Source organism: Scleropages formosus, chromosome 9, assembly GCF_900964775.1.
Source record: "Scleropages formosus chromosome 9, fSclFor1.1, whole genome shotgun sequence".
Taxonomy (NCBI): Eukaryota; Metazoa; Chordata; class Actinopteri; order Osteoglossiformes; family Osteoglossidae; genus Scleropages; species Scleropages formosus.
The window spans coordinates 2,623,189-2,648,407 of record NC_041814.1 but is presented as its reverse complement, the minus strand read 5'-3'; the positions used below and the strand labels follow the sequence as shown (position 1 = coordinate 2,648,407).

Genomic DNA, 25,219 nt, shown 5'->3' with positions numbered 1-25,219 from the left:
TTGTGTTGCACGAATGTGTTAGAAAAAGAGGCGCATGAGAGCACCCTCCCCTTTGCACCTTTGACCTTCCCCTCCCGGCAGCCCTCTCAGGCCTTAGAGAAGGTAGTGGCCGAGGTGCTCGGCTGGGCGGGGCTCGTGCCGTGCTCATCGTGCCAGCGGTCCACGCAGCGTCGACGGGCATTCATGAAGAAGTTGCTGACGGTGTTGAGCTCCAGGCCGAGCTGCTGCGAGATGGTGATCTGCATCTCTTTCGAAGGCCGCTTGTTCTCCTTGAAAATGGCGATGAGCGTGCGGCGCTGCAGGTCGGTGAAGACCAGCCGTTGCTTCTTGGGTGCCATGTTGCGGTCCTTGTGCTGCTCCTGCTCCTTCCGCTTGCAGGCTTGAGGGTGGGGTGAAGGTGAGAATGATGTGAGAGAAAATTAATAGTTGCAACATTTTTACATGAAGAGTTTGATAGAGGGAGGGAGGGTGGGAGGGAAGGAAGGAAGACAAACATTCAATAATGATCAACTTAGCGTAACAATTTTTCCCCTTCTCTCCGCATGCCTTACAGCAAACCCCCAGCACTTGCCTTGGTAGGAAATTTTATTTAACGTCATGCAGCTTTTTTCAGGACTGAACAGTGTTCTCGTACAGGTTCCTTGACCAAAGCAACTAGTCAGAGCAGACAAAGAAGTAGTTGGCAGAGAGGTACTCCAGGGTGTGTAAGGTCAGCGTTCTAGCGGTTGAAACGGCTGTTTGATTCAATATTAATGATGTTTGGGCTACAATAGAAAGCCGAGTGACCGCGTTGCAGGGAGCAGAGTGTCTGGGCTCTTTGTGTGTGTCTGCGTCTGTGTGTATGAGAGAGAGAGAGAGAGCGAGAGATTAACCTGTCCTGCCGAAGGCCCTGGGGGCACTGGAGGGTATTCCAGCAGGACTAAGGTCAAAATACCCTCCAGCAGGTTATTGGTTTGCTGCTTCAAACACGGGATGCTGGGAGGATGCCCGATGAGCTCTAAGCTGTTATTTTTAACTGCCTGTAAAACAAACTGGAGTGTTGCCCCTGCTGACTTCTTCTGAGTGTTGTATACCCCAGAAGAAAGGTACCCCTGACATTGCGGGGAGGGGGGGGGGGGGCAACATCAGACAAGACAAACACAGCAAAGGAATATTTTGTGAAGTACTAGACAGCAAGAAATGGACAACTGTTTATGAGAGGATGGGGGAGAATTTCCTTGCTGGGTTCGTCTCACTGTTGTATTTTTCCCAGCTCTCTCCTTTCCACCACCTTCATACTCTCTCAGTACCACAGTACCATGCTCATTTTGATGTCTATCCTTCTCTCCTGCTGTAGATCCTGTATTCTCTAGTAGTATCTATATCCTATAATAGCCCCTTATTCAATATGATAATTCTCTCCTTATCTTTGGCCCTTTAATGTGCATCTTAGAGCCTCTTGTTTAGTGGATTGTCGCGTCCCCAGACGTCAACGTCGCACGGCCTTTCCGCCTCTAAAAGCTATCCGTTATTCTAATGCGCAACTCACACAGGCTTTCCATCATCTTGGGTTCCCAGGTCTTCCCTCAGTTTTTTCTTGTACGTCTAATTGTGCCGAATAGGCAGCCAGATCACGCTGCTGCTGTTGAATTATAGTGGACCAGAGCCCAACAGTCTCCCTTCCCGCTGACATTTTTGTATGGCTGCCACCCAAAGCCCTTCTGTAAGCATCTGTCATTTTTATATTTCAAAACTGTAGCAGCACTCATTAACTTTATTTATATGGAAGATGAAAAATTGCCATGAAATTATAGTTATTTTTGACCACAACAACAATATTAATAATACCTCAGCCTGCCCTATTTCTGCAAACAGTTATAACGATGAAAATAAAGTCTTGATTTTCCACCTCTGTGATGCAACTGCATTTTTTTAATTATTTTTGTTTCGATGAGAGGTAAAATCCAATCATCTAATCCATGAATAACGAATGAGGAGAAATTTCTGACTGCCATGTTATATAAGTTATGGATCATTCATCAAACTACAAAGTGTTTAGGGCCTTATAATGCCAGAATACTCAGTGTTATTCAGCCAAATGTTCTGTATGTGCTGAATACTCTGCAATTAAAAAAAAAAAAAAAATTACATTGATGTTTTTATGTAAAATTGACGTTTTCTTTTCACTTCTTCCATTTTTTTCCAGGCCTGTGTTGTTCTTTTCATGAAAATTATTTGGGTGTATAAACTATAAAATCACATATAAGCTTAAAAGATCTGATTGCCCAGTGGGCTACAATACCTACAAAACTCCTACACATGATAATTATGTACCAAGACTCTTTCCTCAGTTAAGAAATGCCTTAATTTTTTTTTCATAGCTTGTTTCCATGGTTACAGGTTTGCTTCTATTGCCCCCACTTTCTCAGTTTAAAACGGTTATAGCAAGTTCTTTTTGCTTTTGTTCATTTTTTTATTCCTTATCACTGGCGGTGCAGCTGTCCTCTTTGTGAGTCTATGGGGGATGATGATGTTTGCATGTAAGAAATAAAGCCTGCATTGTAATAATGAGTGACCTCCATTCAGCCAATCTATGTGAACATAATTAAAAATTCATGCAGTGTGCAGCTGCGGAAACACTTTTTCACCTTCAAAGTATTACAAATAATTCTTAATCAGTAAATGATAATCTGCGACGCGAGAAATAACGTGATTCTGTACTCAGTGTTACATACAGACCAAATTATAGGACACAATGATATATATATATATATATATCATTGTGTCCTATACTTTTACTGTACTATTATATATACAATGTATATACTGTATATAGAATGGCATATATAATATACTGTATTTTTATATAGAAATAGAGTTTATTATATATATTTGCTTATAATATACTGTATTTATATATAAAAATCATATAAAATATTAAGCATATAAATATAAAATATTAAAGATATATATACATATGTCTTTAATGTTTTTCGTTTTGAAAATGATGTTTTGTGGAATATAAATCTGAGAAACAGCCGCTCCTTCTCGTTTGATATTAACCCCGCCGCTAGGTGTCACCAGCGCGTCGCCGAGGCGGCAGCAGCGACAGGGTTCTGTAATCGATAGTGATCGATTGGGAGGTGGGGGTAGGGTTTTGGGGGGGGGGTGATTACAGAACCAGGCGAGCCGCAGAAAAGAAGAAAATCGATCATTGCAGCTTTTAGAGCTACAGCGCTGGAGACAAAGCAGAGCCACAAAGAGCCCCTCAGCATTCCTCACATGATGAAAGTAGCAACAGCAAATTACAGCGTTTACGAAGGTCGATTCCTATACGTTCTGTTTTATTTTATTTCGTTCATTTTATTTATTTCATTAGTGCTCCTGAATTTGCATGGAGTATAATAAACATCAAAGAGCACGTGACACGTTTATGCCTCTATTCTATTGTGTGGAACCGTTTGCTTTCACGCGTTTTGAGGACACATTTCGTGTCGCGCTGAATTGAAATTATTTATTCGGGTTTATTTTTGCAAAAATGTCTTTTGGAAAGTATTTGCAACCCCCGTTTATAAGATGTAATATGAAATAAGGAACATTCTTCGTTTCGTCATGAAATTCTCCATCAAAATGAATACACTGATTTATTTTAAGTTTACTATAGGAAACATATAACGTAGAATATATATACCAACATTTAAATAAAGCTGTAAGCAGCAGTAAATGTGTGTAAAACGATAGAAGAATGTACCCTGAACGCTCTTTTCCACCCCTTTGAATGTTAATATTCTCTCTAACGTGTCGTGAGAATGAAGGAAAACCCTAATAATCGATAGTCGCGGATCGATTGCTGAATAATTGGTGTGTGAAATTCGGTTTTCCACTGTAATTATGCCTCTCTTTGAGGCGTGGGAGAGCAGCACGGTTTGGGGAAGAGGAGCACCTGAGCGGCAGGTTAACACGCACACGTTCACACCCCGTGGCGTGGCGTGGAAAGAAAAGACGCGAATCTCCTAAACCTGCCCGTCTGTGGCCAAAAGCAGGAAGGCGAGTGTCGCGCTCTTCTAACACGAGACAAGATGATCCTTTTAAAAGAGGGAGATCGAGAAACACGCCACGTCCGTATCATAATGATGGGAAGAAATCTCGGCGCCACGCGCGCAAATAACGGGCCGGTCGAGTCCCGGGATGGACCCGGTCCACCTGCAGCCCTTTCGGCACCTCGGTACCTCCAGCCACTCGGTTTCTCTCCCACTGTGTGTTTTCTCCTCTTTTCTCCTCTTTTCTCCTCTTCTCTCCTCTTCTCTCCTCTCCTCTTTTCTTTTCTGTTGCTTACAGATTGATTGTCTCCATATCGATTGACCTATAATATTTATTAAATTCAAGCCGCGGGGTTTTTGCCATGCCTTCCGAACTCTGAGTAACTGCTCCTCCTAACTCGATGTTCTTAATGTAATGAGGGCGAATTGGTGCTAATATACTGATAATTTAATACATAATGTATGTTTCCTTGCAACGACTTTTGCTTCGAGGCGTTTTACACAACAGCCATAACTTGTTCAACTGTGGTCAACAAGTTCTCCTCTTTAGTCTCACATCGAGACGGTGAAATGATCCCAGCAGCGTCTGTTTTCTTGTTCTCATAAACCTTATTATTTATTCGTTATTATATTTACAGCTGTTCACATTTTCATTAGAGGACTTTCTATCTTTCTATGCAACTTGGATTTTCAGTAGCGCCTCTCCTGGGATTTGCACTAAAATCCAGTCCCCAAACTCCACCGGATTCTCTGCGCAGAAACCTATTTGGTACAAAGAAACAAATGATTTCACCAGAAACACCAGTGATGTGCCGCATCTATCCGCTTTATGAATGCAGCTCTGTGTGAGGCTCTACATGTTATTAATAATACACACACTTGAGCCAAGTCCAATATTGCTTCAAAACTGAACCATTTTCAGCCACATACAAAGAAGCTTTATAAATAAGGTTCATGCCATGGCTGAGCCAACTACTCTCAAAGTAGCCCAGCAGCCGGTCGCTTTAAGAAAGCCATTCTGGATGTAAGTTTATAAAACTGCACATGTTTAGAATAATTCCCTCTTGGGAACAATTAAGGCTGCGGATTTGCGGCTTACAACGCGTAAGATGCTGTATTTTAAAGTAATATTACAAGAAAAACTATTTTAATTGTCTTGATATATCTATTTTTTTTTTACAATACGCAGAATAACCTTGTATATGTAAAATCAGAGTTACTGTATTTAAAGCCTTAATCGGAAGGAAACTAGGTTTCAGATCTTTAAAAAAAAAACAGACTTTAGGATTGGACCTCTTTTAGCAGCGTCCTTCACCCCCTATTTCAAATGTTTCCCATTCATATTAGCCTATTGTTAATTAATTATTGCTCTTTTTTCATGAATCTCTGGTAGCACACCTTATATTTGGTGACATTTCCGGGGAAATGTGAGTAAGAAATTGTGCAAACGTGCATGTAGTGTGAAACTAAATATGCTGACAATAACAACATGGCAGTATTATTTACACACACACACACACACACACTGAAACCGCTTGTCCTGAGCGGGGTCGCGGAGAGACGGAGCCTAACCCGGCAACATAGGGTGCAAAGCTGGGGCGGGAGGGGACACACCCAGGACGGGACGCCAGTCTATCGCAAGGCACCACAAGCGGGACTCGAGAGTCCCACCAGAGAGCGGGACCCGGCCAAACCCGCTGCGCCACCGCTCCTCCCCAAGTGGATATAAATAGATATTTCTTCTAAGAAAACAGCAAATGTTTGAGAATTATTCTGTTGATTGTGAGGCGATACATAAGTGGTCATTATCACCCTGGACACTTAAATCAGAGTCTTATTACACACTTACTGCAGTCTGTCAGACCATCTGCACCTTTTTCACACACACTCAGCATGGAAATGAAATGCGAGATGTGGGACTCAGTGCAGTACTTTGTGGATGCAAAATATTTTGAAAGTAGGCTATATCAAATAGTATCGTCATCCCTCATACTGTTACATTGTTACATAGTAAATAAGTGTAAATGTGGTGTACAATGGCCCCATTGACATTTACACCCTGCGTCCTTTAATAAGGTACCAGCCGCTTCCACTTTCCATCTGCTTCTCACTTGGAAATAATGTAGAGTAAGCACTTTCTTTCCCTAAATTTCATTGCTAAATGTAGTGGCTTACTAACAATAAATTGATCGTCACAGTGTGGCAAGCGGACCGTTTCGTTCGGGCCAAGAAAAAGCGACACTAAGGGGCATTCATTCAAATCGCAGGAGAAACAAGAATGTATTACATGCATGAACCGATTCGAAAGGAAGAATAGTGTTCGAGAATGAACAGACTAGTCTTTAAAATAGAAATACTTACGCACTCTGCGCGTGCGTGTATGTGTGTGTGTGTGTGTGTGTATGTGTGTGTGTGGAATCCCATAAATTCTACTTCCTGCCAGAACACGGAATAATCTCTGCGTTGATTCTTATAACTTTTTATTACATTTTTCCTATTCACTTATAAGAGAAACACTTTGATTGGATGTGTAATAATTGCAGGTTGTAGCGCAGCAGCGTGATCTGCTCTCATCATTATTGTCACCAGGTTCTACTTTCTCTCGAAGGCACCGGCATTTCTCAAAGGACTGGATGTGACAGAGCACTCAAGTGCCGATACGAAACTTAAAAAATTAATCAGGCTCATATTTACATGCTTGCCGTTGATTGCTGCAGTCGGTCTGCACTCGAGCATTTCGGCTGCCATCGAGGTTTTCCTTGAGTCCATCGATTCTCGCCTCTGATTGGTCACGGCGGCTGTGACGCAATCGAGAGGAAGCGAGGAGCGCGCGGCGGACACATGTGGGAACAGACGCTGTGTGAAGGAGTCGATAAGCTGCTCTTGCATCCAGCGCCTGTCTAAGAGAAGCCGAGTCCCGCCTCCACCTTGCGATGTGTTGCACCTCCGCCACTGTTTGAATTGAATATTAAATATTCTTCCGGGCGATTTTCGGTTTTATTAAAATGCACGTGACGCAGGATTTGGGGGGAACTTTTTTTTTTAAAAAAAAAAAAAAGTCTTGACTATTTACATATGCATGCAGCCATTGTGTGTTTGGGAGGGTGATGGAGCCGGGGGAGGGGGGTGGGTTGGTGGTAGGGGTGGGTGGGGGGTTGGGGGGGGGTGCGCGCCCTGCCGGAGCTGCAGGGGGAACGGAATCGATTAACTAACCGCACCGTGCAGCCCACCGCTCTGCCTGGGATCGATGTGAAATTGGGTGCGGTGCGACTCTCCCCCGCAACGGGCCGGACTACTGCAGGCGAGAAACAGGCAGGGCGTCAGCCTCCCTCCCTGGCAGCACCCCCAGGGTGTGAACAGAGCACATGAGATGAAAATCGTATACCAAAAACACGCAGATCATCAGGCTGGGCCTTCACGCAACACACCGCATGCTTTAAGCAGGTGGAGGAAGAGTTGCTGTCACGCACCCAAGTGCAAAATGAGCTCCACGTCCCGTCGCCAGAGCTCAGGACACATGTGCGCATGAATCTCTGCACAATTTTTCTTCTGTTCTCAACATTGTGAATCAGTTTTTACCGCGGTAGCTGTCCCGCGGCCTTACGCACCGCATTTTCGGTCACGGATTGTGTGTAATGCAAGAAACCCCAAAAACTGCACTCGCGGTCTTAAGGCCTCTGACCCATCATGACTGAGTTTGAATTCTATTTACTGTGTTTGCAGTGAACACTTTTGAATGATGACATCCACACAGAATTATGTAACACGGTGGAGAAAAAAAAGCAGACAGAAGACTTGCCTTTACTGACATTTTTGGCTACAATAGTAACGGCAGAGGACAATCTGGTCAGTTGCTTTTCACCATTTGAATACTGGACCCCCCCCCCCCTTTTAACATGTCATAATGCATCACTTTCTAAAATTCCATCGGGTGGGCAGGCAATCTAGCAACATCTGCCCGAGGGCTCTGCAAAGATCTAGGCCTTGCATGATGGGGAGAATAGACTTTTGGTGCTCCATTTAGTAGTCCATGTTACTTTATTGTGCACTGAAACAATTTCTTTGTTTCATCCTTAATTTTATTCAACCTGTGATGTATTCTTTTATTTTTTACAGTGTTTAAAAAAAAAATCTAAAAATCTCATCATGCCAGTCATATTAGCAGAGAGCTTTTAGTCTGCTGCTTCTGCACCTGTTCACATTTTTAGACTATTTATAACATGTAATCAGTGCAGAAATCAAATGCTTCAGTGCCTTAACATTTAGACATAATGTGCTATACATTACAATAAGCTGTAATAACAATATGATAACCTGTTGAATTGCAAGGAAGAGCCCTCGAATAGGTCCATAGTGCAGGGCACAGCATCAGTACCATTGGGTTACCACTTAATGGGAGTCAGTGTAGGAGTGGGGGTGTTTGTATATACTCTTTTGTTTTTCCTTCCTTATATCACTTGAATATTAAGGTTAGAATAACAGATACTGCAGGGATGTCCCTGCAAAACCATACCCTCTTTCAAAAGTTCAGCCAACTTAAAGAAATGGAAAAACTTCACCCGCAAAAGTACTTGTTTTATTATCAGCTTGAATAACTTTTTGCATTTCATTGGGGTGGACTAAAGAATCGTTTATTATACTGAAGTAGGAATCAATGTGAAATCCCCACAAGTATATGTGTGTGAATGAGTTTATGTGAGTGGGTGGATGACAGTGAGCTTGTATCTGAGAATGTGCACACTTGCTTTCAGTCAAATGTTTGCCTTTCTAATAAAAATGCAGTGTAGTGTACATTTCAGAGATACAAGAGCAATGATGGCTTTTGGTTACTGATTAGTTTGCATGTATCATGATTCTTCCACTTGTATATGATATAACATTTTCAAGTACTAGGCTAAAACTTTTTTCCTTAATGTGCTATCACTCATTGATTTACCTCCTTTCTTTGCTGTGATTTATGGGTTGGTGAACAGTTTTATCAGCTAAACAGGCTCTGCTAATCGTTTCAAAGGTCGATCCTGCTGGGGTTAAATCTGCTGTTCTCAGCAAATGGAGGTGAGTGGTGCTATACATGCAGTGTTAATGTTGTCACCATGTTCTGATTTAGTTATAGTTTCAGTCTTTAAACCGAAACAGCTAAACTATATGGAGAGATGCTAGCTGTGTTGGCAGTGTTCATTTCAGTCTTTTACTCAGTTTTCATCTGCAAAAGCACTCTCTTATACCTCGGTCAGTTATATTTTAGTCGTACAAAATTTTTTACATGACAACACGATAACTGAAAACTCCTTTGAATGTACTCCAGAACACCTCGAAGACCAAAACTAGCCAAATTGTGAGAAAAAAAAAAGAACTATTAGAAAAAAAATTAACAGAAATTTTTTGAAATTGACATCTGGAAAACTTATTGCGGTTATTTTTTCCTGAATAGGTAGATTAAATGTATAATGTATAATTCAGCAATAAAGGCAGAACGAATATTGAGTTACAATTATTGGATTGTTTTCATCTACATCCCAGACTGCGCCTGATACATACCTTTTATCGCACACAACAACACACTGATGTATTTTCAGACTTCACACTTGTTAAATATATGAAAACTGTAAATTCTTTTCCATCTACATGCCAGGCAAACAACTGACTTTTGAAATCAATTTATTTCATTGTTATTTGTTAAAAGTATTTTAATATGCTATTTACCGTAATCAATTACATTTCTTTATCTATTGCATTATAGAGAAAAATAGCAATTCTCCTTTCAATGCGGCTTCGAGAAAATTATCTGAATTTCTATTGACGCTTGCTAAAGTTCCATAAATAGGCTAGCTTGATTTTTCAACAACTTTTTGCATTTTGTTTGAAGAAAAATGCATGATAATTATGAAGGCATTTTGGGAGATTATTAAACAATTTACATCTTCCTATATTTTTGCTCAAATGTTAAATTGTTCAGTGTAACTCAACAGGACATATTCATCACAGTATCATTAAGGCATTTATTACTGCTACAATTTTCTGTTCAGTCTTGCAGTTTCTGTGGATTATTTTATTAATTTGCATATATAGGCCAAAGTAAAGATTAGAACTCTGGGGAAATTGTATCTGAGGAGAGAGCGATACAATCATGTGAGCGTAACGTGACTTAATAGCTGTGGTGATACTGTATGTTAACTATACATAACTGGAACTGGAGGCACAACCTGTTTATTATTAACAACTATAGACTTTGTGGTCTGAGTGGCGTCAGTGTGCCCATGAAGACAAGAAATACGTGGGTGGCTACAATGAATGGTCGGAAAGGTGCTGGGATAGGGAAGACTCAGTCGAGAGGAACAGAGCCTAAATTATTTACAAAGCAGTATAATGAAGATATGTGTATGTATTTAGCTGCACCTATACCTATCAGCTGCTGGGTGCCTGTGGTAAAGTACTGTCTTATGGATGTTATTACTCACTGTAATGCATTTTGACCTTTACGTATCGCTGTTGGTCAGCTGGCAAGATGCTTTCATTCTCATGCTTTTTCAAAAATGTGAGCAACAATGACACAATTACAAGAACTGTGAAAATGTACCGAAATGCAAGGCCCAGAGATACAAAGCCTGTGATATTTCGATGCCGATTTGCAAAGTGAAACGTGGCGAATGTGATTTAGCTCAAGGGTCGTGCAGATATCATGTAACACACTTTTACTCTAAGTGGCTCTGATCTACAAGGGCATTCATGAGGTTTTTGTTATACACGTTCCATCATTTTTGGCTATTCAGACAAATTCCGTAGAAGAGAACAGACCAAATAATTCTTATTCAGATCAGAAATGATACAGAGTGAACGAAATAAAATTCATATATGTGCAAAGCCTGGAACGGTTTAAGGCTGGAATATATTGTGAAAAAGTTCTTGCAGAATTCCCCATTTAGGAACCCGGTGCATTTTAAAAACTGGCAAAGCCTACAGATTGATTGCTTTGCCATTCAGACATAAGAATAAGCTTTTTCAGAAAATGCTTTTTCTTTGTGATTGCAGTGCCTACGAAATCTCACATTATTCAGAGCAGAACATTTAGTAAGTTAAAAAAAATCCATCAATAATGCTGTGTGATCAGCTACATGTTTGCCTACAATTTACGCCATGGTCTTGTGAGAATCATCCATATAAATGTTCATTCCAGGTGATCCATAAAAAAAATGTCAGCTTTTAGCAAAGTGTCCACTGTAGCACAGAGGGATCGAACATTTTACAAAATACAATCTTTTGCAACCCAGTATATGCAGGGTTATATTTACCAAATTAGATTTTGTTTATCTGGGAAAATTGCAGTTGCAATTAGTCATTTATCAGTTTAGTCAAAACATAATAGAAACAAGGTTTTTACATTAAGACAAACACTTTTACTTGAGCTCTAGTGTATTTTTACTTTTTTATTAACACAAATTTCTGTGCCTTCAAAGAGCAAAAATTTCTATCAAATGACTACTTTTTGACCATTTTCGTTTTCCCATCTAATGTACACACACCTATAATCAAACCTCCACACCAATTAACAGTAAGAAATAATTGTATTATTTGTAATACTTGTAGTAGTGCAAATAAGACCGTGGTCGTTGGTCCTGCTGCTAAAATCAGTTGAATATTGTCAGCAAATAACTTCATTTTAGTATCTAAAATTTGAAAATTAGCGGGAAAAAGACAGAAAATGCGAAATGTTAAACATGCTCTTTCGATGCTTGAACACGTATCGTACCATGGTACACACCTGGGTCTGGGCACAAAGCCCTCAACACGACTTCCCTTTTAGAAGAGCTGCACGCACTGATTTATTTTCATAAGTCCTCAGACAATATTGTTTTATCTCGTTCAGTGAAATTGTCCCAGAATTCTGGCAAGATTCAGCTTAAACACATAAACTGATGCGCAGATTATCTCAGTGTGTTGCGCAATTTACTCAAGATTTAGGGACATTTCGAAGCAGCGTGGAGACCCCCCGCACAGAGCTATTAGGCAACAGCACTCTTTACCTTCGCCGTTTTTCACCGACTCCGCATTTTACTTGTAACACGTACAACACACACGTGAAGGAAAAACACACAAGAAAAAGACTGTTTTTGAAAGGTGACTGTGCAATGAATGGAAGTGTTCTGGCTCCGTTGTGGTGGAACGACCTCCCCCTCTCACTCAGAACTGCTGAATCTCTGTCCACATTTGAAAAGGATCTGAAAACTCACCTCTTGCACACTCACTTCAACCGTGATCTCCTAAGTTCATGTAAGGTGTAAATGTTCATGCACCATAACTTGGAGATCATAACTGTTGAATAACAGATAAACTGTCACGCAGCTATTCCTGTATTCATTTATATGTATCTCAAAAAAAAATACTAGGAAGATGGTCAGGAATCGTTGATATTCAGATAAAATTTTCTGCAGCTACTTGTGTGATGAGCATTGATTCATATGGTGGAAAGAAAGAAACTAACAGCACTTAAGAATCACACGTCTCATTAAATTCTAAGTGTCTCTTCCTGCTAATGTAATGAATGCATTGTATTTTCTATGAGATGTTCGTCGCTTTGGAGAAATGAATGCATGTACATGTAATTTAAAGTACGCGTTTCCACTGCCGTGACGCTCTGTGTGTGTGTGTGTGTGTGTGTGTGTGTGTGTGTGTGTGTGTGTGTGTGTGCGCGCGGCGAGCGGCGGCTCTCCTTCCCGGTGTGTGTCGCGTGTCTCAGCTCCACTGATCAGTCACACTCTCGGGTCCCTCCGTGTCTCTGTCCTTTCAGGACAAAAAGGTCCCGATCGATGTGCTCCATTAAATGTTCCTACCTTTCATTTCAACTAATTGAACTGAAACAGCCACATTTTCAGAGGCAAAAAAAAAAAAAATTAATAATAATAATAATAATAAGAAGAAGAAGAAGAAGAAATTAATCATTAATCGTGTCGATTACGAATGTAAATAATAAATTAATGAATAATGTATTGCTTTATCGTAGTTTTATCTCTGAAAAAAAACATAAGCTCTTCAATTTATATTCTCATTTTTACTTGAATATCTTGTTCGGTACTCTAAGAAGTTGAATTTTTTTTTTGTTTTAGTTTTTTTTCATAGAAAAACTATTACAGTGGGAAGAAAGAGACCCGAGTCTCCCAGAAAACCACAATTCCTGTGCGTGTATTCTTTACAAGTCTGAACTATATTTTATACAAAGTTACAAGTAAAAAAAAAAACAGTGAAATGCATTTCATGAGTCTTTTCACTCTTTTGATCATTTTTCCTGACTACTAGGCATGAAAATACAAGGTAAATTCAGTGTCTCAGTAAAGACTTTTCATCCTATCTGAGTGAACTGCACAGATTCATCTTTTTACACACTTCAGTTTACATGAACAAGGACCGACCACAGTTCACGGCGATGTATCTCTGACTTGATGTGGTGTAACTCAGTCCTCAAAAAGGAATAATTATTCACCATCTGCTAAACAATTTGTTACTGCCACAAGCATTGTGTAAAAAAGAAAAAAAAAAAGAATAAGTGCCAATGATGGCACTTTGGATGATTTCTGATTTTTTTTCTTTAAAATAAATTTCTCTGGATTATAAGTATGAGGCGCACAAGGGCCTGTTCTCAGATCTCCACAGACGGCCCATTATCGGTCCTTTACTAATAAGAGTGTCTTATAATGAGCCAAGATGAAAGGAAAAGACGGTGGGCCTTTCAACGCCCGCGTCCTGAGATTTACAACCTCGGTCGAAGCGGGAAGATAGAGGTCTCCTCTTCTTTTTCACATTTGCACCATCGTGCCGGTAACATTTCTATGTGGAGCTGCTGACAACAAATCTAGCCTCATCGGTCAACCTCTTTTATTCATTCAACCTCTCCAGGACCGGCTGCTTTTGGCTGAACGTAAGAGCAAACAGAAGCAGGTCCAATGTCTAATCAGTTGAGCTATATAATCATAAACAATAGGGTTTAACTAACTTACAGAGGAGTTTCATTCAGTTAAGTTTTTGGGGAAGATTTGTTTTCTTGGTTAAAATAAAGGATATTTCATAAATTACTTTCCTTAATGCCCAGGCTGAGTCTCAAAGCCCTTGCCACTTGCCTTGCCTGACCTGCTGGAAACCATCTGCTGATCAGAGAAGGGCAAGTCCACAAACCCACCTGGTCGCTCCTGGAACTCATTAGAAAATCGTAATATTTTCTCCAAATTATGTAGTCTTATCAGAAGGAGAGAGTGGCCAGCTGACCTTGGACACCCCCCAACCCCCGTGATTTTTCTCTGCTGCCACTCCAGAGTTTTATTTCCTTCCTTGTGTTGCCTTCGCACTTTTTCCATGTGCTTCTTTTTACCGGAGCCTATCTTTCTGTACTTCTCACATTATACCATGTCAAATGAACCGGGAAAAACCTTGGAACGACGCTGTACACATTGAACAGAACAGGCCGGAATGAAAAGGGATGTTGCACTCAACCAAAGCGGCCAGAACTGTGCTGTAGCCACGAGAATATTTTCCAGCTTCACTTCACACACAGCCTGAATAATTTCAGGGAGAAATCCAAAGTCACCGTTGCGTTTACCTGATTTTTTCATTGCCACATTTTCAGTTGGGATAGTAACAAAAGTATTTGTTTAATTAATTATACAATTATTGCACAAATATAAACCCTGGGACCATGATCGAGTACTAAATGCGCCTTCTTGCAAGAGCATACAGCAGTAAGCAGGCCGTAACGTGCTGCTCTTCTCAGCTGTTTATGATTTCAGTGATGAGACTTTTTTTTTTAAAAGGAAGCCAACAGACTGCTCTCATATAGATAAATATAGACAAGGCCATGTGGGGTAGGCCTTTTGTTTGGGCCTCTCTTGCTTTATTTAGAATAAATTTTAAATAGACATTGATGGACTAAGGCAGGCCCCGTGTCTTCAATATGATACTATAATACTGAGAAAAATTCCGCTATTGCACTACCATTGCACATCTTCTTTCGGGCACAGTGCATGAGAAGTCCTCTCCCCACTGAAAAGAGAAGTAATGTCACATATTTTCTTGAAAGAAATAACTGACTCCTGTTTTTATCGAGCTCCTTCTGATTAAAAATCATTACTCTTCCATTCCGCCTGGTATGATGAATATGATGAAATGAAATAGGAATAGAAAGGGCGCCTTTCACAACCGCTACCCCCTCCCATGAGAGGCGCTTGAAAAAAAATCTTAATATTAAAAATATTAATTACACATAACATTGTCAAACGTGTTTTAATGAAATTAATTAAATGAAACAGCCTTATGCTTATATATGTTTATTATAACGTCTCTAAACCGCCGCATGCATCTGTCTATATTCATAACCTGGGCAATTCGATATTTTCCACATATTGTGTTGCTGTTATTATTAATCTGTGGCTAATTGTGCAGAATAGTTATTACGAACAATTTTCCCGAATTCTGATCGAAGTGCTGGCTTCCTGCCTCCGGCGAGTTCTTGCAATACGGTGAGCGACATCTCGCTGAAGAATCCCTGCGCGAGCTGAGCTCTTGTACGTGTGAAATATACTCTTCTCGGGTGTTTCGTGCTTCGCGAATCGCTCGCGGAAAGGGTGCCGTTATTGCCAGGAGTGGGGGATGTACACGAGCAGGGGGTGGGCTTCGGCTGCTCCGTGCTCTTCCCGTTCCTGCAATGGAAGCGCAGGGTGGAGATCGATAGCGATTCACCGCGAGTCACATCTGCCTTACCGACGTATTCCGCGAGCGCAATCTATATCGCGATCGCGCGCGTGCGCGCGCGCGCGCCTCCTGCCTCTCGCCGTCGAACCGTCGCGCAGCCCGCAGAACTCACAGGGCGCCACGACCTCGCATGAGCATCTCAATCCTGGAAAGAGGCTCTCTTGGAAATATTGTTAGAAATATCAGCCTTCGCTCGCGTTGACCTTTCCCGGGGGGCGGGGGGGGGGCGAAGCAGCCTTCTTCTCGGTGCTCCAGTGACGCAGATTGCGGGATGCCTACACGTCCGTGTTTCTCCCACACATTCACCACACACTTTGCTTACAGAGGATGCGCTAAGTAACCGCAGCCATACGGCTCCCGTTGTCTCTCCCCCTCACCTATCAATTATTAAAGTTGCTATCGATCATCCGGGCAGCCTGTCCCTACCTGACTCTCTTGGAGAGATGAGTCAAGCGATGCTGAGCCCAGGTCAGCTGCGCAGCTCACGTGTCCAGAGCTCTCTCCTGAGCGCAGGACTCTGCAATAACGACCGCGATCGGGTCACACGCCACGGCACGTCCCACGCCGGATGCTCGTTTTCGGGTTTCGGGCTTCCAGGTGATCAGTGGGCGGGCTCTTCATTTCTCTAGGCTGCCGTACGCACGAGTTGAAGACTATGAGCACGTCAGGATAGCCTGGGAAAAGTGGTCCTTACACTGGTTACAAACCATCGTGGATCTGCGTTGTTTGGGTGGATACGGCGTTGCCCTGGGGACGGCGAGACGGGGCCTCGCGTGGCGGCACACGCGCCCAGGCTTTGTCAAGAGCCCTTTTCTCACACACACACACACACACACGTGTCGACGCCCCGCCGTCTGTGGCTTTGTTCACACCTCTGTGAACTGAAGATGCGGCAAGGCTCGATTTTGAAGCGCACACCCAGCGCAACAGTCCCTCGTCCTGGGTTCGGTTCCAGAAAGCATCGCAGCATTAATGTCATAAAAAGTCTATTAACTTGGTTATTGCTACTAACATACATTTTATAGATCCCTTCGTCCAGGATCATTTACAATTTTAGATGAGCGGGGTGAGCAATGACCTGCATACTTAAGCACTATTCTTGGGTGAGCAATTGAACAACCTTAATACAGCAGTAGTGGGATGCGAACCCACAGCCTCCTGATTGAAAGCTAACAAATATAAACACTACACTGCCTGGTGCCCACCAGGACGCCGCGATGATTTTAGGAAAACGGACCCACTGTTTTTTTTTTTTTTTTTTAATTGCTAATCAGTGGAATAATAGGCAAGTAAAGCATGCTGTATAATGCGTATTGCCTTTGTTTGGCATTTCATGACATGAAATATTACCAATCTTTTGACAATACTGCAGCACAACCCTATTTACTCAGCATAACGAGGTCTGGCGTTATAGGTACGGCTACATTATCGATCTCCTGTTTACTGGAGAGGGCAAATACCCCAGGATGGAGCAGCGCGTTGCATGACGGTCCAACAAGCCAGTGGGGAACAAGACTGAGAGAGAATGGGGGTGGGTTTCTGCAATCCAAACACCCTTTGGAGGAGAAATCAGGGCAGAATAACCCATTTCCCATATATATATATATATATAAAACATGAAACCAATAAGGGGAAATAATCTGATTATTCTGATTGAATTCAGACTTGCAACCACTGACGTAACCTGTTCCGTTACATAAATATTCACACCTTTATTCACCCGATGTTCTACTGCACATAGTAATTAATTACCATTACTTTTGACTGATAGATTTATTTGATTCGGCTCAAATCTTTTATAACGTTACACGGCTATTACCTGGAAAACAAATCTTTACTAATCTTATCAACAATATACTCGACGAGTAATAGTGAAAATGGAGTTTGACTCAAAGTAACTGCAGAATTTGTGCCCTGGAGATGCTTCCTGGCAGCAGACGGTGAGGCTTCGGCATTTGCCGACAAGTGATTCTATTAAGTGCGGCAACTCCCGCGTCGTTGATGACATGAACCACGTGCGTGTGTGTGTGTGAACTGTGTTAACCGCGCAGTCCGAGGTCACGTCCACATTTGACACTACAAGCGCGACACAGGACACGAGAATCATCATCCTCTCTCGTCCTTCACTGCTGTCCATCCCCGCCTCGCGCCGCTCATCGCGCCCCCTTTGTCTATCGCCCCGCGCGCGCACCACGGGGCAGTCCCGTCCTGTGGGAGAGAGTGCTGAGCCGGAATAATTGATCGATGCACTGGCTATCCTTATCGATCACTGTTTTTTATCGACCCGCCCAAATACATTGAGATGGAGTGTGGAATTCAACAGAGATGCAGAGACGAATGGGTTTTCGTCGTTAATGCAATCTTTAAGGGCCTCTGCGGAGCAGCGTGTTCGCCGTCCACGTGCTTTACCGCTCCTTTAACCGGTCACCTCTCCCGGTTACCCCTGAGCTGAGCACGCTTCACCACCCGTTACACTTATTCATTCATCTGACGCCTGCCTCCGGTGGGATTTACCATAGCTTTACTGGAGCAGTTGAGGGTAAGAACCTCGCTCAACGGCACTACAGCTGGGATTCGAACCTGCTACCTTTTGGGTCAGTAACTCCAAGCGCTAAGCTGCCAGGCCGCTGTATTCGATTTCAAGCGGGCTGATTTTAGACAGAGGAGGGGGTCTGAACGTTTTTGTAAAGTTCAGAATGTTGCTACACACACACTTGTGAACTCTTACTGCAGTTGCGCGCCGCGCCACATCACACACCGTTCCGTGATAAGAGGCGATAATCGCTCACGGACACACGAGAGGCATCTATCTATGTTCGAACCTCGGTCTAGGCCGGACCCGGCATTACTCGTGAATTTCCATTTGCACGGCTGTCAGCGCGGTTAGCTTGATCGCTCCTCCGCACCGTCCCGCACGTGCCACTTCGCTCACACGTGCACGCGCAACGAATTCGCTCTGCGCAGGTGAGTAATCCGCTCCGACTGGGCCTGCTCGGCCCACGCACAGGCGCGCGAGCGCTTCCACGCGCGGACCCTATTGCTTCCTCGTCTTTTAGAATACTGGAAATTTCAATCCATGCATTTTATATATATATATACACTGTATGTATCTATATATATATATTATATACATATACATTTTTTAAAACTAAATGTGTTTATTTGTCAAGGCTCTTTAAGAAAGTCCTTGCTTTGCATACGTGCGGGTTTTAGTGCGGAGCTGCCATTTATACATAAGGAAGGCAAGCCAAAGAAATTGATTTGTATGACTGTGATGAATTCAGAATAGTAATTTGAAGTTATTGATTGAGGTAGCAGAGCAAGAATTCCCAACCCCCCTGTTTAAAACGCAAGCCTTGGCGTATTCCTTCCACTGATAACAGCGGATAAGCTGTTTTCCCCAGCAAACAACACATACAATCCCCAGCAAGCAGCACCAGGCTTTACAATCCCACAGCCTGATTGTAGTCACGGTTCTGATATTTGGAAAAACATGTTTTCCTTTTATTTAGTGAGAAAAACAGGCCAGATAGAAGATGGTCGGTGTGCATTTTGATCAGTTAGGAGCCTTTCATTGCTATCGTGGCTTATCTGATATACTTCTATACTCATATATACTGTATTATTGAACTTACACTTATATATATTATATATCTTACGCATATGTGTAAAATATAATATATACATATATCTATTATATATATTACATATGTAATTATATATATAAATTTATATCTTATATATATATGTAGTCATATGTATGCCTTATATGCATGCCTTAATTTGATTTATTGCCTTAATTTCAACATTTGGCAAATATCTATATGAGAAATTAGAATGCATGTCCAACTTATTGTACTTAAGAGTGTTGAACCAAAATTCAGTTTCAGACATAGTTTTATTCATTTAATACCTTAAATTGTTTTAGTGTGCGTATTGACACTGTTGGCAAGGTTTTAAAAGCAGCGTATAAAGCAGAATGCTCTTTCGCAGTTTTTTGCTTTGTTTCTCCCTGTGCCCCTCCGACACATGCAAACACACACACACACACACTCATAAGAAACGCACATTTATTCAATGAGAGGACTCAGGGCTCCCTGCTCTTTCTGAATGCCGCACAGCAACTGGCAACCTTTTATTGTTGAGAAGAGGATATAAAAGCCTGCAGCCCAATTAGGTTTAACAGCAACGGTACTTAAAGAGACAATTGTGGGGAGTGTTTAAATCTTTATTTAGAAGAAGCCCTGTAAATGCGCAAAGGAACAATTTACATTCCATTAAGCGCTTTTCAATAGGGCATTGACTGGAACTAAAATATGCCACTATACCTGCTTAATTGAACCGTCTGCTGAAATACGGCATATAGATATAACGCATGATGGAGAAGAAAGCAAATAAGGTGAGAAAAAAAATGCACAGGAAAAAGTCTTTGTGCACCAGCGCCGTTTTTATGTCAGTCTATTTACTCGTGCCCACGTCTCTTCCCTCAATCTTCAGTTGCCCTTGAAGCCACTATTTTTTTTTTTTTTTTTATCTATTCCACCTCCAATTTTTACACCCAGCACAACACCACACACATCACAGATTTAGTGAGGGAGCTTTTCTGTCTGCACACACTGTTGCCGTCATGTCCGTGATCCTTTTCAAGAAAATTATTAGAAGTTTTGATGACATAGTATACTGATTGAGAAATGCACATTAGGTCGAATGTGTCAAACTCGTATTGTTTTCCAAATAAATCAGTCATGAAGGGTTTAATTAATGACTTGTCAAAACCACAGAATGGTTTGAGATACGACCGATGTTCACGTCCACGACACTCACTATACACACATCCCAAACAAAAATATTAGTGGATTTCTGACAGCCTCGCTTTTCATTTTTTGACTATTTTTAAAAAAATTGTTCGATGACCTTTTCATCTCATTTTACAGGCAATATCCACATTCTAATGTCTCCTCCATTTGCGTTACTTCACAACATACCGAAAGAAAAATCAGTGTCTGGCATTCATCTTACACACCTTTACTACGCCTAGGAAGGAGGAAACTGTTATTGTTCAGAAAATAAATGCGGACCCCTTTATAAAGTGCTACTCCGTTTTTTAGATGCATAATAAATATAGTGCTATTTCAAAGTGGGTTCTTTTAAATTATTGTTGAGAATTTGTCCTTGTGTGTGGCTACTTGAACGGACCGTCATACCTTTCGTTATATGTAAATGGAAAAAAATAACGCCGTTTATTACTTGACATGTCATCATAAATAATATGTGAATTTTAGTGCACATCAGAAACGACACTGAACGCATGTCGATGATCTCCACTGGACTGTTGATTGTTATTATTAAAATCACTTAACATCCGATATTACACCTTTCCACATCTGCATGATTATTACTTAAAAATATGAATAGCTGAGAGAGAGAGAATTTAGATTTAAAGCCGTTTTTTGATCATTTTAATACGCAACAGGCTTCAGAGGGATTGCAACAGCGGTGGCACAAAGGTTGATCTGCGCGAACTAATGTACCGGTGGTACAAAAGACGTGTTAAAAACAGACGCAGGTGTGCTGATCCGTCTTTCGAATCCGAATGGAGCATCGATCCGCCCGCCACTTTAAAAGGGACGCTGGGAGCTCGAGGATCGATTGGAGGGTCACGCACCCGTGACCCGCGCGCAGGGTATCGCGGCTAAGACTCGACTTGTTTGCGCCTCGCTGTGAAGATAGCCCATGAGGGAGTGTGGGAGGTGGGAGGGGGGGGGTTAGGGTTAGTGGGGGTAGGGAGTGTGGAGTGGAGTGGGGGGGGGGAACACGCTTCAAACACAAATATGACCTTTAGAATTCGGTTTGCAAAAAACGCACATACATAGTTGTAGGGAAAATACTGCGTTATGTGAAACTCGAGCTGAAAATGACTTATTACAAATTAATATCACATCGCTAAAATCGCACGACATTGTATCATTTATTTTCCTACATACGTTGCCTGCGCTCGCAAAACAATCGCGCAAAGTGACACCACTAGCCTTTCTTTCTATAATCGTGCATCGGCTTTGTAATGCACGGTCTCCCCCGACGCACGCACGGTGCCGTCTGGTACTGACTGCTCTGGGGTCAGTTCCCTTCTCGCCTCACTCACCTGCCAGTCTGAGCGCGGACATCCTCTGGAACTCGGGCTCCTGCAGCCACTTCCACATCCTCCTGAAGGTCTCCCGGCCCGACTTGAGTTTACTCCACGGTTTAGGGTTCCTCAGCAGGTCGGACAAGGTGCCTTGTGAGCGACACAAGATCCGCTGGGCGAATATGGCCTGGGGGATGCTGTAGCGCTTCAGCTCCGCCATTATTCTCTGCGCCACCTCCTTGGTGTTTATTTCCTCCACCTGCCCCGACCCCGCGCCCTGTCCACCCACAGCCGTCGGCCTCTCGCGCTCAGAAAGCATGGACCCGTTGGCCTGAGAGTGGGGGTGGCCGTGGTGGTGCATACCGTTGAGGGTCGTCATCATGCCAGCCCCGTGCGCCCCCAGACTTCGAGCCAGGGGGTCTTCGCTCCGGGTCAGCATCGCTGCGTGGGATTCGAACCCACCCGGTGAGATCATTTTATCGTTCGGGAGGTGGGCGCTGGGACCATACGCGGAAATCGCTTGCTGGGAGTTATGCAAGGAGCCGAGTCCGTTAGAGAGCGGGGACAATGGCTGCCCCATGCCGGACATGTCTTTGGGGTAGTGACTGTATAGGTTGCTCATCGACGCCAGGCTCCTGTCGTCCCGCATGAGGGTGAAGCTGCCGCTGACGTTCCCGGCGGCGAGTCGCTGGTGTGCGGGGTGGTGATGCGGGTGCGGGTGGTGGTGAAACTTGTCCGACACGGTGGAGATGGGGGGCAGGTGCTGGAGCGGGGTGAGCGTGGTGTAAGTGCTGCTCAAGCTCATCCCGGAGTCGCAGGACATGGTCATCGCTGGATGCAGGGGCGCCGACAAAGCGTGCTCTGCCCGGTACTCCCCGGCTCCCTCCAGGATCGAGGCCATACTGGACACCATCGCCGAGCGCCCGTGAGACACCAGGTTCCGATGCGACGCCGAGGACTGCCGCGCGTGAGGAGAGCTCATCAAGTCGCCCGTCTGATGAGAATGAGACACGCCGTGCAGGTTCCCTATGTTTTCCATTGTAAGTTCCATCGCAGAAAGACTGATCTCTTTCTCCCACCTCTCTCTCCCGCCTCCCTCCCTCGCGCGCTCCTCCGTGTCCACAGATAAATTTCAGACGAATTCAAAGCCACGCCATCGATTGTAACGCTCCCTATTCACTCAGCTAAGCATCATTTTCAGAAGATTTTTCAGTTCGTCCGTGAGGGACCCGCGCCTCGGACCGCCGTGCGCACGTCTGGTTGGTCGGTGCGTCTGTGTGTGCGCGCGCGCGTCTGGCTCGCGGCTGCAGCGCGCTCTTGCTACCTTCCGCCCTCCGCGATCGCGCGCGCGCGCCTGCGCGAGTCGGGTGTGTGCGTTCACCGTGCGGCCGGCGCGTGTGCGTGTACGCGCGCACCGCGTCCTGCTGCTGTTGGAAATGCATGGACTGCGCGGAGTCGGGGGGCCGGGGGGAGATGGTGGGCGTGGGGGTGGGGACGGTCCTTCAGCCTCCCGGCCGAGTGACGTCACAGCCCACCCCTGTCCACTGAGCCCAGGCTGATGCTGCCTGGTTGCCAAAGACAGGGAGGGAACGGAGCGCGACTGCCATGGGAAACTGAGCAAAAATAAAGGATTTGCTCCCCAGGCCAATATTTTATGTAATATGCATTGTGTACAGATAACATTATCAGTTCGTTTTTAACGACTGGACGGGAAACGTAAGCTTACCACATACTGAAGCAAAGCCCACTTTTGGATAAGTGGCGCGTTCCGTTGGTTTTTCCTGATAAAGTTGCTTAACCTGGCGCCGGCATAGAGGATAAACAGGCATCTTTATGGTTAATAAGTAATTTGCCTTCTAAACATGACGGAGTCGTGCAGCCAGGGCATATTAGCAGCAAAACTTGTGCAGGTTAAAGAGTTGTTGCACCATTTACTCTACGTCCCCTTAACTCCTTTACATGGCTCAACGCGGTGTTCGCGATGCTTTAACTACATCACCAAGCGCGAGTTAAAGCCACGCGACAATGCGCTGAATCTGAGGTGTAACCCTGTGTGCGACAGGACTCGCGAAGAGGTGCCTAGCGCTGCAGAACCTTACTCGGTTCCTTACTCGAGTGGAAATTCACCGACTTGAGTTGAGCGCGAGATGATCGGTTTCTGTAACTTTTAATTTTGTGTTCGTGCGAGATTAGAGAGTTCGGATCGATAATCGATTTTTTTCGAATACGCCATTTTATCAGCAGGCAAAGTGTTTGATCGTGCAGCGTTAGCAAAAAACGCAGGTGTCACCGGTGCACCTTCTCAACTTGCAGGCTTACTACTCATCAGGTCTCCATTCAAATGTTTAAGAGCGACTCAGACTGGACTGACATAAATGACTGTTGTCTTGGTTTTGACGAATGACTGATAATTCTGCCAGTTTGAGGCTCTACAATCTATGCATTCGAGTGAAAAATAGCCTCGGCGTTTCCCCTGCACTCTACGCCGTGAACGAGATTTACAGAAACCCGAGGGAAACACTTGAAATGACACGCAGAGATTTTTGCAAAGCAGTAAAGGTTGACGAAAACCTTGCGAAACGTCATTCAGGCTCCCTTGCATGAATCGGTGACTTTGCCTGTGTTCAATAAGTAGAGCTTCTCTTTGAGAATACTTTGCCTTTTACCTCACTAACACTGAAGATCTGCGCGCACATGCTTTTACCTTGACAGCATAATGTAAGCAGACGTCTATATTCGTCATAATGTTAATTTTGCGCACCCCTACGAGGGACCTTGTGAAACAAGACCAGATTTGCCCTATACACTATATCTGTGCTTTATGTGCTTACTGGACTTGTATAGGAAATTCATGTGTGATCCAAAAGGCCCCGCTCAGTGAATACATGGAAATACATTTTCAGGTCTGTTATTATAACCGAGCAATTTAATGAATGTTCACGAGAAGAACAACCGACGTCGGTGCATTTGTCTCGAAATATTAAAGAATTTATGCTGATCAATCAGCTTGAACGCGCACCTCCTAATGAAAATGGACCAATAAATGCAAGGACGTACGTGGATATGCGAGAACAGCTAAGTTAACAATCAATGCGAAAAGGATGCCTGCAAAAGTGGGGAAAAATAAAACGCATTTAATTTCGTTGTCAGTGCAAACATGAATTAATACTTTCTCGTCGTTCATCCTCATACTTTTCTCATTGTATACTCCTTTTCAATGCCTGAATCAGGTTTAGCAACGTACAGCAAAGAAGAAAATTGAGAGCCATAAGGAAACCTAGAAACATTTTCGAAATGATCCCTTTTTTGCGTTACAGAGAAGTCCCAAACGGTCGTATCCTGC

The 25,219-nt window shown here is 43.3% G+C and overlaps 1 protein-coding gene across 1 annotated transcript; it reads right to left on the bottom strand.

Annotated features, from left to right (window-relative positions):
- Positions 1-86: 86 nt before the first annotated feature.
- On the bottom strand, positions 87-23,176 carry onecut3a (one cut homeobox 3a). Its single transcript, XM_018728126.2, has 2 exons — positions 21,895-23,176; positions 87-379 (listed from the first exon to the last, which is right to left on the bottom strand). The coding sequence occupies exons 1-2, from the start codon at positions 22,925-22,927 to the stop codon at positions 87-89; spliced, it is 1,326 nt and encodes a 441-aa protein (XP_018583642.1). The 5' UTR covers positions 22,928-23,176.
- Between the last annotated feature and the right edge of the window lie 2,043 nt (positions 23,177-25,219).

Excerpts from the sequence above, each read along its gene's own strand:
- onecut3a (XM_018728126.2), bottom strand. The coding sequence starts at position 22,927 with ATGGAACTTACAATGGAAAACATAGGGAACCTGCACGGCGTGTCTCAT. Across the intron at positions 380-21,894 it reads GTCCGCGCTCAGACTGGCAG|CCTGCAAGCGGAAGGAGCAG; the intron begins GTGAGTGAGGCG and ends CCCACCCTCAAG.